General features: G+C 36.4%; 1 protein-coding gene across 5 annotated transcripts in view; it reads right to left on the reverse strand.

Annotated features, from left to right (window-relative positions):
* The window catches only part of PHF14 (PHD finger protein 14), a 164,521-nt gene that overhangs the window by 127,095 nt on the left and 16,599 nt on the right, over window positions 1-20,827 (reverse strand). For all 5 annotated transcript variants that reach the window (XM_039548156.1, XM_039548154.1, XM_039548155.1 and 2 more), the window contains exons 4-7: window positions 19,130-19,274; window positions 8,885-9,044; window positions 3,419-3,530; window positions 1,061-1,198 (exon numbers count right to left, since the gene is read on the reverse strand). In XM_039548156.1, the coding sequence (XP_039404090.1) occupies window positions 1,061-1,198; window positions 3,419-3,530; window positions 8,885-9,044; window positions 19,130-19,274 (555 nt within the window). The remainder of the gene's footprint in view (window positions 1-1,060; window positions 1,199-3,418; window positions 3,531-8,884; window positions 9,045-19,129; window positions 19,275-20,827) is intronic.

Here is a 20,827-nt window from a genome sequence, read left to right on the forward strand (position 1 = left end):
GATTTTCACACTATGCAACAGCTTACTTCAAAAATTAGCAGCGCCCTAAAATGAGATTGTGTGAGACCTTGATTAAAAATTTGATTACAGAACACATGTAATAAAATTTTAAGGTGGAAAGGCAAGCAGATACATATGTCCAGAGAGAATCCACATAAAGCATTTGAAGACTCAACCTTACACATAATCTATTTAGGACAACAACAATGAGGCAATGTGCTATCTTCCTATTTATCGGTCCAACAGCAGGAAGTATTTTGTGATTCCTTCATGAATTCCTTAGTGATCCACTGTTTTCAGAAACAGAATTGTCAAGATCAACAGTGAAAGTAATGCTTGTTTTTGTGTTACCTGTGCTACTTCCTAAGGCAAAAAGTTAAATCGTGAAGCTATGAACACGACAGGCTTAATCCAAATGATACATATCAGGATGGAATTGGGCAACCTAAAAGTACCTATACCATAAAAATGAATTGGGAAGTAGGAACTTCAAATCTAAATTGCTTTAGATCATATTACAGAGAAAAAACTGTTAAGAAAAGATATTAAGAAGTTATCAGGAGGCTATAAATACTTGCTTTTCATTCTGATTCCAAAGATTAATGTTACCACAAGGGAAGTCATATATATGTACTACAATTTGAAGAAAATACTGGAAAACAGGCATGAAAAAGTGGCATCAGAAGTGTAGTTAATTTCTCAAGTCTCCTATTTGGTATGTAACAGAGATGACTATACTACACAAACAGCTAGGTTAGTACGTCACCCTCTGTGAAGTTCAGGAAATACAGCTAGAATTCATGTCTATATTGACTGATAGTCTATTAAGCCAACTTCTGTGTTAACTTTCTCTATCCTTTTTTCCAGTCAGTTTCAAAAGGTGCTCAGAGTTGGCCAATTTGGTGAAGCACTCTCCCTGTACAGTTCCTTTACTCAGCCCAGGCCTTGTTACCTACTGTAAAAAACTTAGTTCAGTGTCCGTGAACAAAAAAGCCACCATTTCAGGTCATCTTCATAAGCTTTCAACAGAGGTTTTTTATTCTATCCTTTCCATAGCTACCTCTTCCGCTGCTGCTTCTGAGAGGAGGCCTTCCTTCTGAGCACAGGTCACATGGAAATAAGCTCTGCACATCCCAGCATCACAACTAATGCATACACCAGTTCTGGCAAAACGAGGATCTTCGCAAAAACTGCACTCCTTCATAAAGAAGAATGGAAAATGCCACAGTAAATACTTCAGGTGAGTTTTGCCTAGTATTTCATAATTTATGTCTTATATATAAAAAGCGAACCAGTAGGTTACTCCTGTGTGGTACAGAAACCAAGTATGTTCCCAACAGTTGACACTACTTAAAGCTCCATGCTTTCTCAACTCCCACTATTAATTTCATTTTCAACAAGCAATGGTAAAGTGCTTAATTAATCTAAACAGCATGTTGGATGAATTTTTATATGAACCTCCATGTTTTGCATTCCCCTTCAGCAAAACAACTAAAAACCATCCAAGCAATTCAAGCACAATTAGTTGTATAAGTATGGTATAAAAAAACCACCACTCCTCAGTAAATGTTCAACAAGTTCAGAGGACAAACAACAAAAGAACAGTGCTCTGAATGACTGAACACCATAGGTAATTATGTACATGTCCTTCGATAAGCAATGACTGAAGAGTAAACACATGACAATGCAGAAACAAATACTCAAAAATCATAATTATCAGTAGAGAAGGTTCTGATTCACTTAATTAAGGAATTATGGCTTCAGATTATTAATTAAGGAATTATGGCATTCTAGGCACAGTCACTTGCAAAACAACAAACTGACATCCCCTAATATGACCTAAAAAAAACCAATGAACTTATTTTTCAGTCAGATCAATTCCTCAGTCTGTTTCGCCACAATTTCAAACCAAATCCCTGTGCCAGCAATCTAGAGTGATGAGCACATAAGCAGGAAATGGGAACATGCATTGCTTAAGCAGTGCTGCTATCCAGTGCATAAAAATGATCTAAAATTATACAGGCATGCATTTCCTAGCCTCCTACTTGCTGAATAGAGAGCAAAGGTGTCTATCACCTAGAGAAAATATCTCCACACAGAAAGTTAAACAACAGAAAGGAATGGTAAGGAAAACTCAGTGACTGATGAATCTCAAAACATCACATATGCTACACTAGAAGGGCACCCTTTAGCTGTGTAGCTGCAACACATAACAGATAAGAAATTAAATTAAAAGCACTATTATATTAAGGTGGTTTTGCAGGGAGGAATTTAGCAAAGTAAGCTGTAACTTCCACACTTGATACAGAAAACAGCATTTACAGCTTTGCAGCAGTAATGAGTCTTCTTCACCTGTACAGTTCACTTTCACCTTACCACAGCAAGAAAAGATGCCCAAATTCTTTGCCTGGCTCCTATGCATCACTCATGTTATTAAAAAAAGAGCATGACTTATTTCAACAACAGTTTGCAGGGTCTGGCGTGCTTGCCCCAACATTTTTTTATACAAATATTTCTAAACAAGGCTAAATGCCTCAGCAGGCCCAGGCTCCTGACACAGGTATGTTGAACATGGGCAATCCAAAGTGTTTTAATCTGTTTTATATATTGCATGTGTTTTTAAAACTGCACTACATATTTTCATTTAGCATTGAACTTAACAAACTGACATTCAAGAAAACAAAAGTGACTTGGCAGAAATGAAGCTTTAGAGCTGCAGGCTTACAACCAACCACCTTCCCTCATATTAACCTGATAGACATGGCTTCTCCACACTGTCTCCATTAGCCATACAAATAGTAGTCAGCAAACTAATGAGCACTGTCCTCCACCCATTGCAATGGTTTTCTGCATGGTTTGTTCCTGACTGCTTCTGATCTGGATTGAAACCATTTGCATATACAAAACAATTTTAACTTTAGAACCATTTTTCAGCTCAAGTTGAGGATCCTATGTTGCTATGGATTTTTGTAAACACTGCTTCGGAACAGCCTTTTTGTACGCATACTAGCTTACATATAAACTCTAAAGTAATTCTTACTGAATGTACATCTGCCCCTTTCTTAACCAACTTAACCTCCCATTTCTCATCTCACAAATCCTCCTCACTTTCCAGTCACATTTTGTCAATCTGCCACTAACTGACTTCAAAAGAAATTAGCACCTGTGTAAAAAATCAGAGAAATTGGGGGAAAACAGTGACAGAAATTATGTAGAACAGTGGCAAGGGAACAGATAGAAGGATGGAGGGAATAACAATGGTATAACAACAATTAACAAACTTTATCTCATTTTTAGTTCTGAACCTCACTACAAAATTGCTATAAAGAAGAAAAATTGAGAAGATGCATTTTATTCTATTACATGCAAAAACATAAAATACAGCTACTCATTGGCACTACATCTCTTCTAAACTTACCTTTGCACCGTACTTTGAATAATTCATTTCTGTTAGTGTTACTGGCCGCAACTTGTCAATATCTCCAAATGCCACTCCTGGAACATAGAGGGCACAAACAATGTGGACCCACCTAAAACAGCAGACAAAATCAGGTTACTGTTATCAACATTTTGATCCTATATTATACTCACCATTTTCAGGTTTCAAAGTGCCTTGTAAATGTTGCAGATGCTAGATGAAACGTTTGAAGGAAAGTACATTAAAAGCAGGGATAGAGTGCCTATTTGGAATTCAGGAGCTCAGACACTGAGCCATAGAGCAAGGCCTTTCAAAGCCACTGGGATTGCTCTGCCTGCATGGATCAAGGGCTGGGCTAACCATCACCTTTATGTTCTGATGGCTCTTACAAGGGCTCCACACACTTTTCAAGGAACATGAAAGGTGTATGAAGATTTTGGTATTACTTATAAAGCTAAGGCAGACAGACACTTTAATGATGTCGTAAGGGGTAGGAAAGGGAGGAACAAAATTATACAGGTAGTCACACCAACACTGAGCTCTGAGCATGTAGCATAAACACAGCATCACTCAGACTTTGCACTGTTAGTGACACCTGTTAGTATCACCAGAACTAGCTAGTTTTAAGCAAACAGATAGGACTTGCATTCAGTAATAAACACATCTGAATAGTATTATAGAAAGGCCTATCTGAAACTCAGATGAACAGACTGTTACTTAGCTGTTCCCTTCCTCACTGGCCATGAACAAACGGGGGAGTAATCTTCAGCCCTGAGGGGCAGAAAATTAATGTGGACCTTAATGTACAGTAATTAAATAACGTATAGTAATTTACACAATGGTAAAGGCTTCAACCTCAAGTCTGCTTTTGACAGGCATCTTCCTAACCTCCTGAAACTCTCAGCTACCCAAACAGCCTTGGAGCAGAAGACAAATTTTCCTTTTCTTCTTATGTAATGAACATTTTCTAAAAGATCCAATGCTCATTGTCACAAACCATCAGTTAGTGACAAACTCAAAATCTGTTCTGCACAGCATGTATGACCCAAATTAACTGAGACAAACTACTCCAAATAATCTTACGATTTTATCAAAATTCAGGAAGTATTTGCTACTCCTTGCTAAATCACCAGATGGGAGAAAACTGTGATAGACGGAGGGTCAAGACTGTTCTTTTTTTGTTAACTTAAAATATTCAAGAAAATGGCCTTTCAGTTGCAGAGACTGTAGCTAACACTTTGAACCTAGAAAGTCCCACATGACATGTAATACAACTAGGGATGTCAGACATAACTGAGCTGAAATATCCTGTTTGAGCCTCAGCCAGTGTGTTAATTCAGCACTTTACAATCTTCCCAGTCATTACTGTTTTAACAGTAAATGTATCTCTAGTGAAGACTAAAACTCTCTTCTGTTCTAATCAAATAATAGAATCTACTCCCTGCATTCAAGATGACTCATGATGATGTGAGAAACACTTCTTCCCTTGTCTCTTTTACCAGGGATTCAGTACAGACCTGTTACCACTTGCTTAAATCTGCATGCATGCTGCTGTGCTCTTTTTTCCAATCTTCTACCACTGTTCAGCCTATCTCTTCTCCCTCCTCTTTCCTTTTTAGGTCAATTAAAAAAATTCAGAGCAATAACATCCTGGGTTCAAGTGCACTTAGAACAGCTACTGTTATTAACTAGCTCCTTACAGATGAGAGAAATACTGAAGCTCATGGTTATGCTATTCAGGAGCTCCATGTAGTCCTGGTTTCCCAAAGCAGCACACTTCTCATCAATGGTCCTTTAGACCTACAATGCTTTATCACTCAGATTTATTAAGTTTCATGTTATTAATGGATCATATATCCAAACAGAAATTCCAAAAAAGGAAAATACCAAAGGTTCAGTAGCAAGCTCAAAAATACATCTGTATTTCAGCCTTTACAAAGAAAACAATGATCTTTCAATAAACAAAATTGGTGGACAGACTATTTACTTACCATTTTCCCCCAAAACAGTCCAAGACATTAAGTGGGTAACAGAAAAATCCCAGTAACAGTAAGAAACTACTTAAAAGCCATTAAATCACTTCACTCCGTAAGAAATTTCTCAGTAAATCTAACAAGCCACAACACTGACTGACCCATTGTGTCGTATCTGATAAGACTCCTTTCACTTCTGTATTTAAAAACAAGTTTTTATCCTATGGTTAAATCACTCAGGTTTGAGACGCTAGGTAGTAAATTCCCTTTAAAACATATAAATTTAAAACAATCAGAATAATGTATATCCCAAATACACATTTATATGCAAGAACTGCATTGCTTTGCCTCCACAAATTTTACTACTGCTCTTCACATCCACAAAATTATTTGGTCCCAGCACTGTAACTATTGGAAGATGTAAAGAAAATTTAAAGATGAGTTACAACTTTGTCTTTAAATAATGTAGTACAAATAAGACAGCCTGTTAGTTGCCAGAGAACAAGCTGAGATACTCAAGTGTTCTGCCAAACTTCTTGCTACTCAGAAAGGGAGTAAAGCTCATCACTGGTTTTATTACAGCATAAACACTCTAGTATGCCAGCACAACCCCCTAACTTAATACAATGTGAAAAAAAAAAAAAGACTATTTTCATTAGTATGTGAAAAGTACATCCCCACAAAACCAGTGGAGGAACAAGATATCCCTGCAGGGAAGCAATGGAGCACCAGGTACCACCTCTGCCCTTCCATGCTGTATCCGGGAGTGGCAATAGCTTGGCCTAAATCACTACCACACTTGAATAAAATGTTCCTCTACTAAAAAAAGCATAGGTATGTGCTTAAATATGCATTTTGGTAAACATTATGATTTACTAAAGTAAATACCTCATTGACATAAGCATATTGTACTTGTTTTCAAAAGGAAATTTAAAAAATTTTTAGAAGAAAAATACCACACAAAATAAATGAGACCTGTAACCTTGAGATAAATAGACTGCTTGTTTGTAAATAAAAAACATCTGAATTCTGTAAGGCTTCTTTTCCATACTCTTCCTTTAATTTAAGGTGTGTAATATAGAACAAATCTTTATAAACAGAAGCTACATATCTTCATAATTATTCGTAACAAAAATCCAAGGTTCTGGTTGGAGATTTTTGATAGTAAGTTTTAATACAGCCTACTAAACGTACCCTCCAAAGTTCACTATAACGATACACATCTTCTACAAGCAGCTGCTTTCTCAATTTAATTTGCACAGTTTTTTCATGCTCCACTGGTGTATTTAATGCTGCTGCACTCTGTAGGAGTTTATCTATGATAAACCCAACAGCTGGCTGCTTGCTTCATACTGACCTTCTCAAAATGTTTTAGTACATGTCACCCAAGTATTGCAGTATCACAGATTTAAACTGCCATTTCAGTGTGATTGGCACACAAGTGCCTCATTTCTTGAACCACCTATATGCGAACTCAGACCTGAATCGTTATTAAAAAACATACACAAGTCAGTCAAGTTCACAGCTGAAGCAGCTTCAGCTGCTTTTAGTACCAGCTCTAAATATTTTCCTGCTCATTTATTTAGCTGCACATGTTTTAGAAGCTTGTAATTAAGACAAATTGGGTAATCAAAGAAGAATAATCTTCCTTGTTACTCTACCATCCATTTAGCTTGCAGCAATGATGACAGATGTTGATTAGGAAAGAAGAAAAACTCCATACTGAAACAAGGACAGAATGTGTATTTTTGGATAATAGCATTTTGAGAAGTAAAATTTCATAAATTCACATTTATACTTGTGAAACTGAGAGATTAATGTGAAAAGGCTTCTGCTGAGAAATTAAGCACCTCATTATTCTAATGATTCACCTTTCATGTAGAAAGAAATTATTCCAATTTGATTATGAAGAGAAACTGACTAGGTTTGGCTTGTGTAATTTCTAGAACTGATGTATATGAAGAATTTATTTTTAAAAGGTGGTAAGGGCATGAAGAGCAATGGTGAATTAAAGGAATCTGTTACTCAGTAGTCTCCTCCTGCTAATATGTCAAGAAAAGCACTGAATTGGATTGCAGTTTACTGAGTATAATGAAAACATAATAGACACTGCCCCAAGACTCTACAGTGCCTCCCTACCCCTGAGAATTCAAATTCATAAACAAATAATAAAAAGAGAGCACAGGAATTTTCACATATTAGTAATGTGAATTAGTAAATTGCAATTAGTATTTGTTTTTTTCTAGTACATAATCTCTTCATCTGGGAGAACAAACTTATCCAGGACAGCAATATCACATTGTCTAGCAAGTAAAGACACAACAACAGTAATAAATTATTGTGATAGCGCCCACTGTCAGCAAGGCAGGCATATGCCTCTGCACAGACAACCTATGTAACAAAGAAAATACCTCCAGGTTAACCAAAAGCGTACCACCATTTTACAAGAAGAATTTTAAACAATTATTAAAATGTTGACTATAGTTTCTACTAGGATAAAGGGGAAGTCATATATATAGGGCTTAAATTGTTTGTAGAACACAAGAAAAAAAAGGTTGAAATAAAATTTGTCAGGTGATATCAAGTCTCACATTTCTTGTTACACAATTGACTTTTACTCTTTAAAAAAAGTGTTTTTCTTGCATATAGAAGCATTATCATTAAAACAGAAAACAACTGAAAAAGCACAAGTTGCTTAGCTTTGTAAAAGCTTTATAAGGAAGATGCACATACACTCTTGAATCTACAACAGACCCGACACAAGGACTGAACCCTAGAAGTATTAAAAGAGCACTGCTACCTCCAATGGTCAAAATTATTCACTACAAATCTTGACTCACTTGTGTAACTTGTTTTTTAAAAGCTTATGACAAGCCCAGCACATGAAAGCTTTGCTTATTACCACACACCTGCAATTTATACAACCATAGGGTGTAGGGGAAAAACCTTAATTTTCATGGTCTATTTAAAAAAAAAAACCAAACAACAAAAAAAAAACCCTATGCAGCAAAAACCAGTAAAATTAAGCACAAATCAGACATCACTGATAATCTAGTTTTTGCCTTTTGTATAGATAATTAGTTATCATTAATATTTACATCTTAATTTATTTTCCAAATGTGACAGGAATTGAAGACATCACGAGAATTAATCTGCTTATTCTCAAATTAGACCTGAATGCAATCCTAAAAAGAAGCGAAGAATATTCTCAAAAATCAATAATATAATCTTTATAATTCAAAATACTCATAATATACCAGGTCTGTCTGAATACCTTTAGCACACCTTCAATATAATTTTGTTATGCTACTTTTTCCTATTACCTGGCATTACTGACCCAGTAAAGAACTAAAAAACTTGTAGTTTTCCTTCCACTTACACCATACTTGAAAGTCAATAGACTTGAGCAGAGTCTTTACAAAGTATAGGAAAAAACCTAATCTTTTAAATGTAAAAGGATGTCAAATTTAAAACATCACTTATTCAGTCTTACCTGCCTGCATCAGTCTCCTTGAAGATCCCATCCTGGTTGGGACACAATTCACAGCTAGGAGTGACACCACATTTGCATGCATCACAAAACCAAGGCTCTGTGGAATTTTCTGAAGCTGAACTCATGATAGAGTCACTCTCTCCATCAACACCATAGCAACCTACACACAGGATAAATGCGAGATCAATATAAGAAGAGACAAGTGTAGCAGCAGACACTTCTCAGTTGAGTTTAGAAGGAAACACACACACATACAGATTCAGGGGAACAATATGAGAGAAATACTGAGATACCCAAGAAAGCTTACATTTTTGAAACTATTATTGTTAGTGCAAAATTCACATTTTAAAGAGTTTTATTCTAAAAAGTCATCTGTTTTATGTGATTGTCTTAGATTACAACTGTAAAACAAGAAAAAAAAGACTGTTTTACTTTATTTTTCTAGCCACACTTGGTGTTCTTTCAGACTATCCGTTAGGAAGGGAAGTAAGAAAACAAGACTTGAAGCAACCAAAGATTAAAAAAAACCTCAATGCATTATGCATTTTTTTTTTCAAGAAATGTATTTCAAGATAAATGCAACAAGCTCTTCTCCCTGAAAATGAACATTTTTTGGAGGGAAGGGGAGAGTGTTTGGGTTTTCTTCTAGAGGTTCATTATCTCAGTAGAATCCAGTCAACAAATACGCACTCCACTTTTCTACTTTGCATTCAGCATGCAAATCAACTACAAAAGAATATACACACGAAATAAAAAACACTATTTACCTACTTTTTGAGTTGCAGGACTGACCTTAAGAACCCTTGTGCAACTCCAAAACCAAAGTATAATTTGTGGAGCACAAACTGACAATTCTGAGACACCACATTGGTGATTGATGAAATATACATATATTTTTTAAGCACTCTCATTTGTACCTGCTTTGAAGTAATGGCTAGGCTCAATCATTCAGTTTCTCCATTCCTCTTCAGTACAACTAAGGGTATTCTTTATGACTGATAGGTGCCTATGCATGCTTAATTACCACAAATTTAGGAAACAGTGTCTTTAAAGTGATTTGTTATTTAAATTTTGCACAAGAGCAAGAATTGTACTGGTTACTACTGCAAATGAAAAAAAGGAAAATCCTAACACTAATCACCACAAAAGTGTTTTTTTTCATATCCCACCACACTTTGAACATTTAGCTGCTATTTAGTAAGAGAAAAAATATTTAATTGTCAACACTTAAAACGCAGTAGAGACTTTACTAAAAAATTAAATTCATCTATTTATCAAATACAGCAATCAAGTCAAAATTTGTGCTTCCAGAGCAGTAAAATTACTTAATTCTGCAATTAAATAGCAACATCATCTTTTACTTTGTTTCATTACCCACTGGCTGTAATAAAATAACAACAGTACTCCAACTCCCCTTGCGACAGAAGCAGAGGTCTGCATAACACACTGAAACTACATTCAGGAAATAAGCAACGCTGCAGGAACCACTTAAGAAATGTAGTCTTCCATTACAGAATGAACCTTATCAATAAGAATTAAAATAAGATGGCAAAATGTTTCTTTTCATTATAAAAAGCATCTTAGAATGAAAGGACAAGTAATGTGCAGAAGCACACTCACAGACAAATTTCATTAGGGATATACAAGATCATATAGCTCATGCATAGGGTAACTTCATCTTCCTTATAATGCGGTACCAGCTTTAAGGCAGCACTCCACAGAGTAATTTTTTCTTAATTCTAATAACATGATTTTGAATACTTGCCAGCAAATCTCATTTTCAGCAATAGCACTAATGTACAAACACATGGCCCATTGATATCATAGAGCTGATGAATTATTAACCTTTTGGTAATTCCTTCAGACTTCTAAACATATTAACACTTTCTTAAAAGTACTTACCAAAAGTTTCTTAACATTACAGATGCTGTAATACTGCTCTCAATCCACATGGCAAAATAAAATCAGTTTCTTTCAAACACTGATGCTTCTTCACCAATTGAAAGTAATTAGACTTGCTTTTCTAGCCTAAGTGCCACCAGTATACTAAAATAAGAATAATGACTTTCCCAAACTGTCCTACCTTCATTCTGAAATAGTTGCTTTATTATACTTATCACTCATATATACCTGATTGTTTTTTATCCTTCCTCCCAGAAAATGACACAAATGCGCTGCAATTATTTCCATCCTTATCACATGTGTTGGCATTAAACATTATTTCTGTAACAATACAAATATAGCTCCTTTTCCAAAGTGGGGGGAAAAAAAAAAAAAAAAAAAAAAAGAGGTCCATATTTTTAACCCAATTTTTTACCGCAATTTGTATATAAATCTTAATGACAGCTTTAAAGAGTTTAAGATCTCTGACAGACAAGGAGGCATTCACTCTTTTCCTCAACTGGCATTTAGCAAAAGCTAAACACCACACTGTGACACCCAGCAGAAGGGGTGGTCTTTAGCTGGAGAAAACAGACCAGATTATTATTAATCATTGCTGACAAAAACATCAAAACAATCTGGTCCACCACAGAGCTGAAGAAATCCAGCCTGTAAGACTGTAAGACTGCTGCTGACCTGGTGTACACTGCCAAATAAAGCTACTGAATCAAAGCTGCAATACAAAACCTTGCTGGCTATGAAGCCAGGTTTCAGAGAAGGGCCAATTTCAGTATGCTCCAAAGTCTAAAACAATTACCTCTTTAAAGATATCATTTTAGCATCCTTAAAAATGCTGCGTACAACAAAGGTTCAACCTATTACTACCTGCCTTCTTTTGCTATGCTGAAAGAATTTTTTTGTTCCAGTTAACAAAAATTTTAAAACCCCTTATCTTTAGGACTTCAAAATGCATAGATATGCAAATACAAAGCTGCTACTTGGTAAACCATTCCATCCTAGTATTAAGTGGCTACACTGAAGATCAATTTAAAGTTGCTCAATCCAACTGTTCTGTATGAATTATTGGGAATTGCTGGTGTTGGAACAGAAAGCAACCTAAGGGCTCATTTAGTAAAAGCATCAGGAGGTAATCTTTAGGTTCCCTCTAAAAGTACAAGTGCACAGATAGTGTGACTACTTAAGGCCTGAAAGGACAACAGGGGGAAGGATACAGAACCTGTAAAGGACATGTTTGGCTCCAGCTATTATTACTAACCTATTTGGCATTAAGTCAACCATCTGCCCCTTTGACTGGAAAACACACTGAAGAAAATAAAATAACTTTTAAACACTTTCCTGAAAAAGCACGCTGCCTTTCCTTAACATTCACAAAAATTCTGAAGTCTGGGTCTTCAGAATACCCGTAAGAACGCCTTTTGAACTTGTTGGGGAAGATGAAACAGGAAAGCCTTATAAATATGATTGCCTGACAAAAGATTTTGGGAATATGAAAACTACAGGCAACATCGAAATGAAAGCCACTTTTGAAATACCAAATCTTAGTTACTGAACAACTGGAAAACAATGGTATGTCCGACTGAAGGTAATCCCCTCTTGATTGAACAATACCCTCTGCTTGCAGGCAGGTCCAAGGGTCAGAGCAGACCCTACTAGCTCAGCAGAAGGGGTCCAAAGAGTAGTTTTTAGAAGTTAAGATGTAACACTCTATGGTAATATAAGAACTCTTATAGGCTGTATGTAAATGCCATAGGATTTGTATCTTGTATTAGATTGGTTAGTGACAATTAGAATATTCAGTACAGAAGATGATTTATTGTATTGTAACCAAGACTTCACCATTCCTCTCTTACTCTTCACACACTCTCACTCTCTCTCTTACTCTTACACACTCTTACTCTCTCTTCACACACACTTCTTCACTCTCATTCCTCTTGCTTTCTCTCTCTCTCTTACCCGCTTACTCTCTTGCTCTCTTGGGCCTGCTCAGAGCTGCCAGCTGCAGCTCTAAGCAGTGCCCCTATACCCACGCCCTTTGCAATAAACCGCATGTTCCAAGATCTGACTATAGAGATCTCTCGTCACCGTCCGTCCCGACCGTCCAGCCCACCAAAGTACCTACAGTCTGGCGCCCCTCGTGATCGCCGAACCCACACCCAGAACCTACATGAACTAAAGTTCATTAAATCCTCATGCTTGTATATTCTTAGACTACTACATCGTAACTCCACTTCTGACACCACCTTCAACACCATTAACACTAAACAATAAAAATAGTTTAGTATAATACTAACCTGTGGTGGCCAGTAAACCTACATTACAAGGGACAGAGAGTGCTCAGTAAGGCAAGTCCCTCGTACCACAAGAACCACTTAGGTTAGGGTGACCAGAAAGGCTTCTCCCAGGATGCTTGTTCTGTCATGTTCATCTACCCCAGTTTGGGTTCCCCGGTTGGCTGTCAGCCTCTACCCCTCCTCACTCCCCCAGAGCTTCCCCATTGGTCTCCGGTCCCTAGTCCTGCCTTTTCCCCGGCCCCGGATAAAACCCTGGTTTGCCACTGTTCTCTTGTCTTTGCCCCTGAATCTCCAGCAGAGTAGAAGCAGTAAACGCTCCTGCTGGAACTCGTGCAAAGGCCCTTCCCATCTCTTGGCGACCGACGTTTACTGAAGCTGGCCGTGTGCTGCGTGCATGTGAGCACAGAGCCGGACTGCGACAGTAATACTAACCTATGAATTTAAACACATGAAATTCCAGAAGGTAAAATTTTCACAACACTTACTGTTCCATCAATGGCATCTGTATATTACAATTACAGCCAAGTTATCTGTTGAATGTATGTCATTATATACAGAAGACAACCTTTTTATTCCCTGATTTTGAAGTCATTTTACTCTGTCAACAGCTTATATTTTCATGTGATTGTCAATAAAAAGAAATTGTACACACTTCAAAATAATGCCATTAAAATAATTGTTCTGAAATGCATACCACTGACAGAAACAGGAATAGAGACCTAATTTTTGTCTTGGCTGCATCCGGTCCTCTGTTTCTCTGGGAAGGTAATTTTTTGCCAAAGAGGATATCTGCATACACCAACTACATCTACATATACTTTGAAACATGAACTTTCTGGTAAACTCTGTGTCTGCAAAATTAAATGCTGTGAGATCACAGTATTTAAACTATGCTTCATTCAATTCTTCATTGGACCAACAGTTTAAAATAAATACATTAATAATTTCATGCATCATAAATTCAGAACAGTATTTTTATTTAGTAAATGGAGAGTACTAAAGTACATGATTTTGAAAAATGGATTTTTATACCAGACAGCAGCAGACCACAGTAAGGGGCAAAATTAAAATGCAAAAGTGTTTTCCTACACTGTAGAGCATATGGCAACTACACTATTGCTTTTAGCAAGAGAAGTTTTATTCTCTGATATACACATCAAAGTACAGTAAGAAACAAAGACAGGAGATGGAAAAGAAACTGCTCAAAAAATGCAGAATTTTCCCATTTAACTCACAGCAACTAACCCAAGGGCAACAACTGGCAAGCGGACTACCTGCACTTGTGGCAAATGATAGGATGTGTGCCAGACATTTTCTTCAGACACACTGAAATCAAGATGTCAAAAAAACTGACAACACAGTTGGGGGTGTTCTGCTATTACAAGATCTTAGCACAAACGCATTTATCCAAAATGACAGACTGGTGTCTAAAGAAGACTTTTATAAAAAGAAATGACAATTATCTTCATACAGAAGTAAAAATTCTAAAAAGCAACAGTACAAATTCAGTAAGAAATAATTTTTTCTCTTTTTTTGGGGGGGGAAAAGAGACGATGTGACAGGATAGGTTGATATGCAAAATGAGAACACACTTTTAATTGATGGACATGAACTAATTACAGGCTTTTCAAACTAGTAGATGAATGCATTGTGTAAGAGTGGGTATTAAATTAGCATTACATGTACGCTACTTATGCAGTTTAAAGGCAGTTAAAATTTGAACCAGTTATTTACACCCCTAAGAATAGATTTTTGGACACATATCTGCAGTGCAAAGACAGCTTTTGGACAAGTGATGCAGGCTGTATAGGTGATATGAACATCACACAGCAAACAGTTGTATTAGAAAGTAAAATTAATTTCTCACAATCTCAAAACTCATCAATAAGTCAAGTAAAGGTATTTATTAAGGGCCCATGACTTTAGGTCTGAATGAAAATTCCCCTCTAACTCTTGGCCATGTTGCTGTTTCCACATGAGCTCCGGCAGACTTGCTCCTAGATGAGTTATCACCTCCTTTTTTCCATGGAAGACCTTATGTAACAGCTCATTAATGCAAGCAAGCAATCCAACAGGAAGACAAGTCACAACTGAACAAGCAGCTGCTGTACCAGGTCCTCAAAAGGAAAAGGTGGTAGAAGAAGTAGGTTTGACTCAGAACACTATTTTCTCAGCTAATGAATAACTTCACATTAAAACAGAGGTGGCTGTCATAGAAAAATCTGTTCCAGTCACCAGAAAGGTTCTGTGGTAGACAGAAACTTCCACTTGAACAGAACACCAAGGCATAAGTCAAGGGTGTAAGACCCCCTCCCTGTGAAGCAAAACAGTTTCTGTAATAATCAACAAGGAGAAGGAGAAAACAAGGTCTTCAGGGGAAGAACAATCAAATTGTCAGTATCATCATTATGTGGGACCCTGGGTGGGACACCAGTAGGGTGTGAAAGGAGTGCACTCCTTCCAAATAATTGTTTACCTTGCTACAGAGAAGAAGAGAAAACATGCTCATTCATAATACCACTTGATATTGCATATAAAAACTAGGAAGGAAACCTCTGTGATATTCCAGCAGCTTGCTTTGGGCATTTCGGAATAACTGGCTTTGATTCTAGGGAAAAGGCAACTGTTAAGAATCAAAATCAGACTGCAGGAAATGGGCATACTACTAAATGCAGGTAAACGTCACTGCATATTTATGAATTCTATCCAATTCATAAATAGGAGCCTCTTCATTCAATACTGTGTTCTGAAAAATTCAAAAGCTCAAATATTAGAACAAATTTCAGGACACAGCATGATATCCACAGCCACGGCAACCTACCTACTAAAGGAAACATGAAAAAATAAAACAAATTCTTGGATTTCACTGTATTTACAAAACAGACTCACTCATTACTGGAACTTATTTTTCAAACTACCAAGCAGCTATGTATAAGAGTACAAAGGACTATAAATACAGTCTATGTCTATGATCTGGGTATACATTTACAAAGTACAGATCAAAGCCAATGCCATTAAGAGTAAATCTTGCTTCTATTAACATTAAAAAAATAATTCTCAAGGTTGCAAGCCATGTTTATATGATTAGACAGTAATTACCTTTTCAACTACTTTTCAATCTATTTTGGAAATCAGCCAAGTTGAATGATTAAGCAAACAGGACCAAAAGGTAACTGTTGCACTGCATTTTGGTTTTGACTGCAACTTCTAATGATAGGTTGTCTTCATGTATTACTTGTGCATTCAGAAGTAAATAGTCAGTCAGTGAGCACTGGGCAGGAGTGCAGAAATCTCCAAGTCACATATATGTATGTGCATATATAAGATCAGTGAATCAAACTAAAGCTTCAAAGGTTACAATTCTTTTATAGCTCTTCAGGTTTTGGCTTGGGTGGAGTTAATTTTCTTCATAGTGGCTAGTGTGTGGCTATGTTTTGGATTTGTGCTAAACACAGTGATGATAATAAAGAGATGTTTTTATTATTGCTGAGCGGGGCATACACAGAGTCAAGGCCTCTTCTATTTTCCCTACTACCACAGCAGTGAGGAAGTTGGGGGTGCATGGGAGGCTGGGAGAAGACACAGCCAGGACAAGTGACCCCAACTGACCATAGGAATATTCCAGACCATCTGACATCATGCTCAATATACAAATTTGAGGGGAAGATGGAGGAACAGGGAAATGCTTAGGGTGATGGCATTTGACTTCCCAAGCAATCGTTACACGTGATGGAGCCCTGTTCTCCTGGAGATGGCTGAACACCTTCCTGACTATGGGAAGCTACGAATTAATTCTTTGCTTTGCTTGCGTGTGTGGTTTTTGCTTTCCCTATTAAACTGTCTTTAACTCAACTCACAAGTTTTCCAGCTTTTTCCCTTCTCATTTTCTCCCCATCCTGCTGGTAGGTAAGTGAACGAGTGGCCATGTTTGGCTTGGTGGCTGGCAGGGGTTAAACCACAGCAATAATATTTTTATTTGCTGCAAGCAATTATTTAAACAAATTACTGAAAAAAGCTCAGATTTAAAATAGCACCTGCCCTTCCTTATCATTAGAAAATATCAAAGTACAGAAACAAACACAGCAAAATAAATGTCCATTTCTACTTGAAACTATATTCATACATATCTAGTAATGAAACATACACATAAAATGTCAAGTAAAACTCCGAATTGTTCAGCTTCAAATTGTTGCTGTGGAAATTTGCATTTTTATCACAGTCATCAATTACTTTCACATACACAGCTTGCTTATTTTCCTCTAAGAATTCACCTATTCAAACAGAACCTCACAACTGCTTTATATACACTTCCAAGTATTTATTATTAAAATTAATTGCAAAGAGCTAACTAAACACTCAACCACAAGTGTGAAAAATTAACCAACATCTATAGTCAATTACCTGGTACACACTGTAGAACTTACCAGAAGAAACTAACAAATTAAATCTTCTGAATTAATCTATTTTACTTTGTCGCAATGACAACAAAAGAAACATACACACTGTACTCTTTGTATCAGTGGGACTACAGGGAATCTTTGCTGGGAACACTGTAAAAAGAATAGCAGCCATTACTTTTAAACAGATTTAGAATTACTAAAATTCAAGTGACTTTTGAACTATGGAACTACTTTCCTGTAGAGGAAAGCCAGCTATAACCTTCCTTTTGTAGGGACAAAAGTTTAGTAAACTAAGCGAAGTGAGGAAGTGATCTTTTGGGGATTTTTAAAGCACTCCTCTTAAATAAAAAACAGATTTGCCATCATTTCATTCCAAAGTGGCAGATGATCATTTTCCTATCACAATCATTCTTCACTTTAGCAATCATTACAATCATTAAATAAATCTTCCAGAAGAATCTTCAGGGAGCTCCAGAGGTTTAGAATTTGGATGTTTTGACTGGATGTAATGTTCGGGGAATTCTCAAACATGCATTTATAACTATCAGCAAAAGACACTTTTTTTGTTCCTCATGAGTTAATATTAGACTATGCTAGGGAAAGAAGAAGATCTATCAAGATTCTATAAAACTTTTAGATAGTTACTGCACCCCAAATCAGATATATTCTGCACATTACTTTTCAAAAACTTCATGGATACAGAGGAAGGAGATCTGCGAGACACATAAATTTAGCAGCCTAACAGTTATAGTAGGCAATAAGACCTGTCTAATGCCCTCAAAGGCACGTGGAGTGTGATTCAGCTCATCATAAATTAGGTCAACTAAACTGCTCTCTAAGCAACAATTGACAGACATTATGGATCAGTTCTTCAAAAGACCACAACAGGTTCAAGAGTTGAAAGTACACATGGACACATAATATAAGGCACCTGACCCACAGGATAGAAATTCTATCCTTAGTTTCCTAAGTGATTTCAAGGGAAGAACTGAATACATCCTAGTGCATGAAAAATACTGTTTTGAAACAGTTTTCAATCTAGTATGAGAAATCTGACGCGTGAGCATGGAATTTATAAAATCACTTCCTACCTAGAAGGACATGCTAAACAGCTCAAAAAATTTTTAAATTAAGGGAGTCACATAACTTAAATAAATGCCTTGTACACTTCTGAAGAATGAAAGCCTATTTCACTTATAAATAAATGCCATGGAGTATACCTTTCTTCTTCCCCGTCTCTCTGCCATTTTGGTACAACAAAAATATAGGTGAAATAACCTTCCCTTTTAGAAGGTATCCTATTCTCATTATCTTATATCCCAATTAGGCAATCAAATTAATATACTGAACTAGGTAAGATATAGGTAAGATATAGAATATCCTAAAGCCCTGAAAATATGGTGTATAGCTCCAATATTTGCAGACTGTCATTCACTGTATTAGTATCTGTAGACTACATCCCATCCCACAGGTTCTTGTATTTGCTTTGCTAAAGCAGAAGATGGGTGTTACACCACTAAAAAAGATCAATGTAGCATTATAAAAACATACCCCCAGCATTGAAAGGTTTTGTTAGAAGAACACGAGTCAAAATGTTATTAAAAGCAAAGCATATGCCTTCCTCCTGCAATGAGAATGAAGGGTTGTATTACCTTCATGCACTGTTATTCCACAGTTGTCACACTGGATTATTTCATCAGCATCTTCACTGTTATCTCCAAGACAAACGCAACAAATCAAAATATGGTCCATTTTCTGGGAACTCCAATTTTGAGACTTCTCAAGGATCAGTGAGTCCTAATATTGAAAAATGAAGACACATTGATTATGCCAGGAACTTCAATTTTATTTAAAGCAAACAGAAGATCTGTTAATTGCTCAATTTTTCAACAATCAAAAAACCATGGAACATTATTTTCACAAGGCTAAAAGCTTCTTTGTGGTCAAAATGCTCAAACATTTCATCCCTGAATGCAAGAGCTGGGATGCATGGATCTCAATGCAACCTATAGACCTGTTAAGATCCAAAGGTCAGAGGAGAGCTATTTCCTCAGACAGAAACATATGTCTTTGAACCATTTATATTCTACAAAAAGGAATACCTAAGACACCATTTAAAATCAAAATTTAAAAAAAGGCCAAAGGTGACATTCAAATGTTCCAGCATTCAGAAAAACTGCTTCATCTTGTTAAAATTAAAAAAATCTCATGCATCTGAGAAATCCAAGAATACACTGCTAATACAAGCCTGCCAAGTTTTCATTTACATAAAATGTAAAAAATTATCAACTCTGTATGAGTTTGTTGTAATGCAAATTTATGCATCTCTATGCAAAATTGTATGATTTATAAAAACTGTATGTTCTTCTGATTATACACAGGAGTAAGGATTTGCAGAACATGCACACTGCCCTGTTCTTCCGACCTGCAATATGAACCAGTGCTCTTAAAGTGAATGTGGGTTTTAACGGGGAATTTTTCTAAGGAAACACAGAGAAGTGCTTCATAAACCAAAGTTGTATGTAAAATTAATTTACTTAGTAAAACTGTCTTCTTATTATTATCATTGTGTGACAGAGCCACTGTCTCTTCTGTAGTTTCATGGCCTCCATACATATTCATTTATTTTTTATACTTGAGCTTGAACTACCTTCACTGGTAATACGAAGGCATATAAGGATGCTAAAATAGGCTAAAATATTTTTCACAATAGTGAAAAATAACCATTGCAATACAAAGAAACAGCAATAGTTTCAAAGCAGAGCCCGAGAGTTCAATGGTACCATTCAAAATGTCAAAGATGCAAAAATATTCCAAAACTGCTGTGGCATCCAAAAAAAAAAAAAAAAAAAAAATTAGGGTGGAAGATGCCCTCTCAAACTCTTTTTTTTTTTTTAAATTCCAGTCCCCCATTTATAAAATACAGCACCAATACTATGCCTAAGGGAACATGAGCTCATGTAGAAGTAGAAAGGAACATTCACAGAGTCACACTGCTTACAGGAGGGCAATTAATTGTGAACAACAGAAGATTCTCTTAAACAGAGCTCAGACTTACGGAGCATCTCTTCCAACATCCTCCTTTTAGGATGAAGCATTTTGAGGAAAGCAATAAGCTTGGGACATTCCTGCAGCCCATCATTACTCAAAATACCCACGTTTAGCTTACCATTCACATTACAGATAGGAAAATGGCAGCAGATGCTCCCTAACTTTGGCAGATTAACTGTGCTATGGCATAGATTTCTCTGATGCCTGTGACAACTCCACAGAAATCAGCTTTTTCAGACAGTACCTTCGACTTAAACTGTTATTTGGCTTCACTGAAAGAAGCTTAAAAGAAATTTGTA

The sequence above is a fragment of the Corvus cornix genome, chromosome 2 (assembly GCF_000738735.6).
Source record: "Corvus cornix cornix isolate S_Up_H32 chromosome 2, ASM73873v5, whole genome shotgun sequence".
Classification (NCBI taxonomy): domain Eukaryota; kingdom Metazoa; phylum Chordata; class Aves; order Passeriformes; family Corvidae; genus Corvus; species Corvus cornix.